Source organism: Syzygium oleosum, unplaced genomic scaffold (genome assembly GCF_021117445.2).
Source record: "Syzygium oleosum isolate NSW1041296 unplaced genomic scaffold, Sole_v2.1 Sole_v2.26, whole genome shotgun sequence".
Classification (NCBI taxonomy): Eukaryota; Viridiplantae; Streptophyta; class Magnoliopsida; order Myrtales; family Myrtaceae; genus Syzygium; species Syzygium oleosum.
In genome coordinates this window covers 3,872,367-3,879,721 of record NW_026607510.1, presented here as the reverse complement: position 1 = coordinate 3,879,721, position 7,355 = coordinate 3,872,367, and the positions used below count along the sequence as shown (strand labels likewise).

Sequence of the window (7,355 nt, the reverse complement as noted above, 5' to 3'; positions counted from 1 at the left end):
CAATGAAAAATCTGCGAAGTTACTGTTACTACCCAAAAGAATCAACCTATCAAACTAAAAAATAAAATTATAAAACTTCAATAAATCACTTGGCAATAGAATACCATGAAAGTAGTTTCCTCGTGATTAATTAAGGCAATAAGGTAACTCAAGCCTATACAGACTAGCACTCAACGGTTCCGGCACAAAAGCTACGCCCTCGTAATTCGATACTCCCCGAAACTTTCACCATTTTCGAAAGTGAAGCAACTAGACACGCTCGAACCAAGAGACGGATTATTCATATCCTCAATTGAGCACAAATCCACCACTAGAATAAACCATCGCATACGTGAAACACCATAAATAGGATGTTACAAAAGTTTAAAGCGCAAGCGAAAGAGAAATGATCACTTGCAGGCTGACATGCCGACGACAAGATCCCAGAGCCGGAGAGAGAGAATCAGCCACCGGAGGAGAGGACGACGTCCTGAACTTTTTTGTTATGAATTGCAATAAACTTCATCACCGTCTTGTTAGAATATTTAGATATTATTTGCCTCCCCAGTTACATATCCACGCTTTAGGCTTGGGTCAAAGTTCAGCTTACGTTTGAGGGAGAGGGTTAGAATATTTAGATATTAAATCACCCATTTATCTAACAGCTTAAGTTTTGAGAACAGTTAGCAATGGTCCCACTAAATCTCACGGAGCAATATAAGAATAAGAATGCAAAAGAGAGACATGCATAATCCTCATAAAAAAGGTATATAGATAAACATCCTAATATTGCTAACGCGTCCATATAAAATAAAATAGAAGACCATTAACCATTTGCAACTCGCTAATTAGGTGGAGCTTTCAGGTACACATGAAGGCAAAGAGGAGACACTAGGAAGCTTCCCACAATCATATTGTGTAATGCTATTTACTATTATAGCCAAGACAAGCCTATAGAACACAACATCTCTCAGGAACTTCATTAATCCACTAGATCCATCTTGCTGCAAATAACCTGAGAAGTACGACGCTGTTATCAATATGGCGGCCCTCAGTCTCCTTTCCTTTGCGTACCTCTCTATAGCAAATCCAATATCTTGGGTCACGAGCTCGCCGTGCTTGGAAATCAAGTCCCCGAGGTGCCGGTCCAATACTACCGCATCCTCAAGCGCCGAACATCCGCCCTGCCCCAAGTCGGGGGTCATCGGGTGCATAGCGTCTCCGGCCACCGTGACGTTTGATCGGGCTAGGTTTCCGAACAGGACGTCCCAAGGATAGCAGAACATCAGCGGGGCCCATGTCAAACTCGAGAGATCGGAGCGCTTGACGATGTCCAGGTACCCGGGTGGGAAGTCCTTTGCCAAATTTTCGCTCACTTCCTTCTGTATCATTTCTGGATCCACTCCGTTCTCCATACCTTGATGAATTGAAACGTTAAAGATCAAAGAAGATCAGCAAGTAATTATTAAAGGGGTATCATAGTCCAGTAAATGTTAAGAATCAGAAAAAAAAAATTACCAGATATTGATTAGAAATTATTTGTAAAGAGTCGGCTTTAATGAGTCGATGTTTATCATATACATTCATCCCCCAATTGATGAATTAATTGTATTTCTTTTTTTATTCCTGCTAAAAGCAATCTGGCTACTTTTCTATGTAGTATATCAAGAAAAAAGTGACTAACTCGATATCATTAAAAAAATAAAATCCAAAACGAAGGGAAGATAAAAGGTGAAAACTATATCCAATGGTACCTTTAGGAGGACACTTCCCCAGGAAAAACCAGTAAAGTTCCTTATCGTTGGGAGGGCCCAATTTCCTAAAAAACTCCAAACTTTACCTTTTGTCCCAATTATATCCCAAACTTTTTTTTGTCTTATAAAAAACCTCAAACTTTTACTTTTGTCCCAAATCTACCCAATTCACTTTTCGTCCAATTTTTTAATGTTATTTTTTTTTTTGAATTTTCTTTTCTTTTCTTTTCTTTTTCCTTTCCTTTTATTTTTTTTTTTGTTTCACCTTTGGGCCGGTCGCCGGACCGGCGACCGGCCAGAGGCGGGGGCCGGCGGGGGCGAGGCTCGGTCCCGCCGGCGTTGGGCGAGGCCGAGCCTCGCCGTGTCCGGGCGAGGCTCGGCCTCGCCGTTCTTGGGCGAGCCGACCTCGCCGTTGCCGGCGGGGCCGACCTCGCCGGCCACGGCGAGGCTCGGCCCCGCCAGCCTATTGGCGAGGTCGGCCTCGCCGGCGCCGCGTGGCCGAGTTCTCGCCGATCCGGCGAGGCTCGGCCCCGCCGACAACCGGGCGAGGTCGGCCGAGGCCGAATCTCGCCGTTCTTGGGCGAGGCCGACCTCGCCCGGTTGCCGGCGGGGCCGAGCCTCGCCGATCCGGGCAAGAACTCGGCCACGCCTGGCCGGCCGCGAGCCGAGCCTCGCCGGCTATTGGCGAGGTCGGCCCGCCGCAACCGGCGCGAGTCGGCTCGCCCGGAGAACGGCGAGGCCAAGCCTCACCAGGCGGGGCCGAGCCTCGCCGGCCTCGGCGAGGCTCGGCCCCCGCCGGCTATTGGCGAGGTCGGCCTCGCCGGCGACCGGCGGGGCCAAGCCTCGCCTGTGACATTCTGAATTTTGGCCCATAGTTGGGATTTATAAAACGTGTAATTCGTCAGTGTGCTTATAGGAAAATCTCGCCCGGGAACTGATCACTCTCGGTTATTATTTTTTTTAAATTAGAGATTTCGCTAGAATCGCACTCGATCAAATTTGGCCGTTATTTAGAGCCCAAACTTTGGTGTCGAATTTCTCGGAGTTTCGGGACGAATTTAATTGGACGGTGTCGATATTATTGTGGCCAGCGTTGCTATTGCCAGGAATATGTGGAAAGTGGATTTTCGACCGGGTGCGAATTTGGACTAGTAGACCCCACTCGTAGTGTGTTTTGAGTTATTTTCTTTTGGCCCTTTTTCCTATATTATTAATTAGGATTATTGTGGACCGTTAAATCGTTTTCGAGTTCGAACGTGGGCCGTTGGATCGCGATCATTAGGTTTGACTTTGTGGTTTTCTCTCTCTCTCTCTCTCTCTCCCCGGTCACCACCCCCTGCGCACGTCTATCCCTTCTCCCCTGTGTCAGACCCATCCCTTCTCCTTCTCTCTCTTCCTTTTTCGTTTTCTTCTTCCTTCTTTCTTCTTCTTCTTCCTCCTCCTTCGCCGCTCGATCGTTTCTGCTTCTGCTCGCACCAGCCGACGCCGACCGAGCTCGCCTCCAGCCCCGTCGCCGCTCGCCGCCGTCGCCCGACCGAGCTGTGCCGCCGCTCGTCGCCCGCGACCGCCGCTCGTCGGCCTTGTCCGCCTGTCGCCGGCCCTGTCCACACTGCACGCGAGCAGCAGCTTGCCGCTGCGTCCGCCGTGGTCCGGCGTTGCCCAGCCGTCCACCGGCCTGTCCTCCGTCGCCCGGCCACCCGAGACGCCGCCATGCCACCTCCGGCCGCCGCGCGACCCCCTCTCCCCCTGTTTCTCTCTTCCCTGACGCCTTCCCCAGTTTCGGCTCCAAGCTTCGCCGCCGCCGCGTTCCGTCGTTCCGGCCGCCTCCGCCACCCAGCCTTCCCCCCCCAGCCACTTCCGCCGATCTGCCGCTCCCCCCTTGGCCGCCACCACCTTTCTTCCTCTGTTGTTCTTCCTCCCCGACGCCTTCCCTGTTTTGGGCTCTCCCCGGCGCCGCCTCGACCAGCCGCCGCGCGTCGCCGTACCGGCCGCCGTCGCTGCCCCGTCTACCACCACCTAGCCCCGGCGACCCTGCCCAGCCAGCCCGAGCGTGCCCCGGGCCGTGCCCGAGCCCGCGCCCTTACTCATACGGTTCAGCCGAGGGGGGGCCGTCACTGTTCATCCGGCCCATTACCGTTCATTCCGAGTACTGTTCATCCGGGCCCATACTGTTCATTCCGAATACTGTTCATCCGGGCCTATTACTGTTCATTCCGAACACTGTTCATCAGGGCCCGTTACTGTTCATTCGGCACTGTTCATCCGGGCCATTTTTGAGCCAGTGCGGGTTTTTCCCGAGCCAAATTGAAGTAAGTGACTTCCTAAACCCTACCTAGTATTTTGGGTACTTTATTGACTTGTCTCGGGTTTAGAATGGCTAGGGCGTGTTTTAATTAAATTATTTTATGATATAATTGTGCTAATTGGATTGGATAAAATAATGTGCATGATTTGGGTGATCATACGTGGCCGACTTGAACGTCGGGTTTGTGGATTGACGTGGCGAATTGTGAATATGGATCCTTTGATGCAATTGGCGTGAAATTGATTGAATTGAATGGCGTGTGCATGCCTGTCGATTTTAAGCTCGGATTGATCGGAGGGCTACGGACTTGGGACGTGTTGACGGCGGTCCGTGTGAAGGCATGAATGGTCGATGTGCCAAATGGATTCGGGCTTGAGACGTGTTGACGGTGGCCCGTTAAAGGTGTGTTGTACCGTGACGTGTCTACGTCGGTCATTGGAAATTGATTGAATAATGTGGCTTGGGACGTGTTGACGGCGGCCACTGGAAATTGATTGAATAGTGTGGCTTGGGACGTGTTGACGGCGGCCACTGGAAATTGATTCAATAGTGTGGCTTGGGACGTGTTGACGGCGGCCACTGGATTTGATTGAATGGTATGGCTTGGGACGTGTTGACGGCGGCCATTGGAATTGATCGAATTGTGTGGCTTGTGTGCCTGTGAGACCGGACTTGAGACGTGTTGACGGTGGTCCGTGAGAGGAAAGTTGGTTGGACACGTGTGTGCGATGTGACTGATTGGTTTGGCGGATTGCGAGTGGGAGTGTGTGCCGAGTGATTGTGATATGGTGGTGAACTATTGTTGCGTTATCATGTTTGGACTAATATGCAGGGTTGGCACGTGATTCGAGGCGAGGTAAGCTTGTCGTGTGAAATTGGTTGTGTTGTTTGGCTATTCGCATGTTAGACTTGTCTGGGTACGCATTGGCCTACGTGGGGTATAGGGGGTTGCTTATTGAGACTCGTTCTCACGGTTATTATATAACCATTTCAGATCCGCGATCGTGATCGATACGGAGATGCCGCCAGAGCTCCACAGGGATTGAAAGATAGATCATTTACCCTGTCTTTTGAGTACCTTTTGTAGAGGAGATAAGTTTGTCAACCACCGCCCCCTTTTTGAAAATTGTGGCTTTAAATTTGGTAGACTGGGTTATTATTTTGTAATAGTGACTGCTTTATGATGTATGCAATTACTGTTGCGTGCTATCCCTTTGTTATTGTTTATTGTCTGGATTAATTAATTTCGCTTCCGTTTGCCTTTATTGTTGGGTGTTTCGTTCGGGTCGGCGACGCGTCCTAGGACGTCGCGTTCAATACGACCGTGGAAGGGGTGTCGCGAGCCCGTTGGGGTTCGGGGCGTGACATCCCCGTTGAGTTGGTATCAGAGCAAGGTCAGCTCGATCCCAATGGTCGAAACCTGGAGTGATAAGGAGCGATGACTTTGGGATAGCTAGTTAGGGAGACTTGTTGGCCATGCGTTACCCAGACTGTTTGGTTATGATTGTTGAGTGATATTATGCACTAATACGTGAAATGCAGGTGCGTCAGGACTTGAGGTAAGTGCACGAACTATGTTGGTTGTGATTGGTTGTCGGTTGTGATTGGCTGCCTGCTTAGTGAATTGTGTTGTGATTTTACTGCCTAGGGCTTAGACTGGTATAGTTGGCCTAGGTTTTTAATTCCTGCGTGGAACTTCGCAGGTGAGCGTTTGTGAGAATCGGTAAGATGAGCAGTCGAGGTCGAGGTCGAGGTAGAGGTTGAGGTCGAGGTCGCGTAGCCCCGTTAGCTGGAGTTATGGAGGATCCTAGGGTGGATGAAATCTGGAGAGCGCTCGAAGAAGCATGAATATTATCTGGTAGACAGACGGGGGAAAGAAGTGCTAATGTCGCCGCTGCAGCTGCCAGCGAGATTGTTGGGAATAATGGAGATCAAGGGAATAATGTAATTGGTGAAAATCCCGGTCCAGTGCGAGTAAATGCGATCAGGCCAATGTCCAAGCTGGTCGAACAGTTTCTGAGGTTGAAACCCCCAAAGTTTGATGGGTGAGGTGACCCCGAGGCTGCACCGAGATGGGTAGAAGAGCTAGAGAAAGCTTTTGAGGTGCTGGGGTGTACTGAGGAAGAGAAAGTAACCTTAGGAGTCTACCAGCTTCAGGAAAATGCTAGCGATTGGTGGAGAGCCACCAGAGGTCAAGTGTTACCCGCTGGTACTGCCCCGAATTGGACTATTTTTACCGAGACCTTCAATGGTAAATACTTCTCGGAAAGCGCCCGAGAGCAGAAACTGGCGGAATTTATGAGACTCCGCCAAGGTCAGAAGGCGGTAGATCAGTATGAAGCCGAGTTTGCAAGGCTATCCAAATTTGCCCCCAGAGTGGTGGAGGACCCAATGGACAAAGTTAGGAGGTTCCGGGATGGGCTGAAGCCGGACCTTCGCAGTCAGATGATCTCATTGAACTTGAGGGGCTATAATGAGATTTATGAAAGGGCTCAGGCAATTGAGCGAGATCAAACGGATCGGGCTGCAGCTTCTGGATCGCGGTATGCCCTGACTAGGGATGACCGTCAACTTGGGAAAAGGCCCATGGCAGGAAATAGTCGCTTTGTCCCTCCCGTTCGGAGGAATATTGGGAAGCCAAACCGTTATCAGAACGCCCCATGTAGGCTATGTGGAGGAAGGCACTGGAATGGACCATGCCCAAATAGGAGCGGAGTCTGTTTTGTATGTGGCGGAAGGGGCCATCGATGAAGGATCGCCCAACAATAGGCGAAGTGGGTCGCCCGCACTCTGCCGCCGCCGCCCGAATGGAAATCAAACTAGAGCTATCCATGGCCAATCGAATAGGGCCGCGCCCAAGGCCGGTGTATGCAATGGCAAGGAGGGAGGCTCAAGACGCGCCTGGCGTGGTCACAGGTACTGTCTCTCTCTGTGATCATGCTGCATATGCCTTGTTTGATCCGGGGGCGTCGCATTCATTTATATCTGAGCAGTTCGTTGAATTATCTGGGATTGAGCCGAAATCGCTTGATGTTATGCTGTGTGTTACTACTCCACTGAATGATAAAGTGCTGATTGCGTTTGGATGTCCCGATTGTAAGATAGTGATTGGCGATAAGGAAGGAAGGATAGATTTGGCGGTTTTATCTATGCATGACTTTGATGTGATTATCGGTATGGACTGGCTGGTCAAATAGAGAGCTGTTATGGACTATAGTAGCAGGGTGATCCAATTTAATCCAGTTGGACATCCTAGATTTGAGTTTGTGGGAAACCGAGGAGGAACCTCGATCCCTTGGATTTCGTCGCTCGAGGTA

General features: G+C 50.5%; 1 protein-coding gene across 1 annotated transcript; it reads right to left on the bottom strand.

Annotated features, from left to right (window-relative positions):
* Positions 1–748: 748 nt before the first annotated feature.
* Positions 749–3,864, bottom strand: LOC115681976 (monooxygenase 2-like). Its single transcript, XM_056303135.1, has 3 exons — positions 3,824–3,864; positions 1,734–1,798; positions 749–1,396 (listed from the first exon to the last, which is right to left on the bottom strand). Exons 1-3 carry the CDS (start codon positions 3,862–3,864, stop codon positions 828–830), a joined length of 675 nt encoding a protein of 224 aa, XP_056159110.1. The 3' UTR covers positions 749–827.
* Positions 3,865–7,355: the final 3,491 nt, after the last annotated feature.

Excerpts from the sequence above, each read along its gene's own strand:
- LOC115681976 (XM_056303135.1), bottom strand. The coding sequence starts at position 3,864 with ATGGGCCGGATGAACAGTGACGGCCCCCCCTCGGCTGAACC. Across the intron at positions 1,799-3,823 it reads GGCCCCCCCTCGGCTGAACC|GAAATTGGGCCCTCCCAACG; the intron begins GTATGAGTAAGG and ends GGAGTTTTTTAG. Across the intron at positions 1,397-1,733 it reads GGGGAAGTGTCCTCCTAAAG|GTATGGAGAACGGAGTGGAT; the intron begins GTACCATTGGAT and ends CAATTCATCAAG.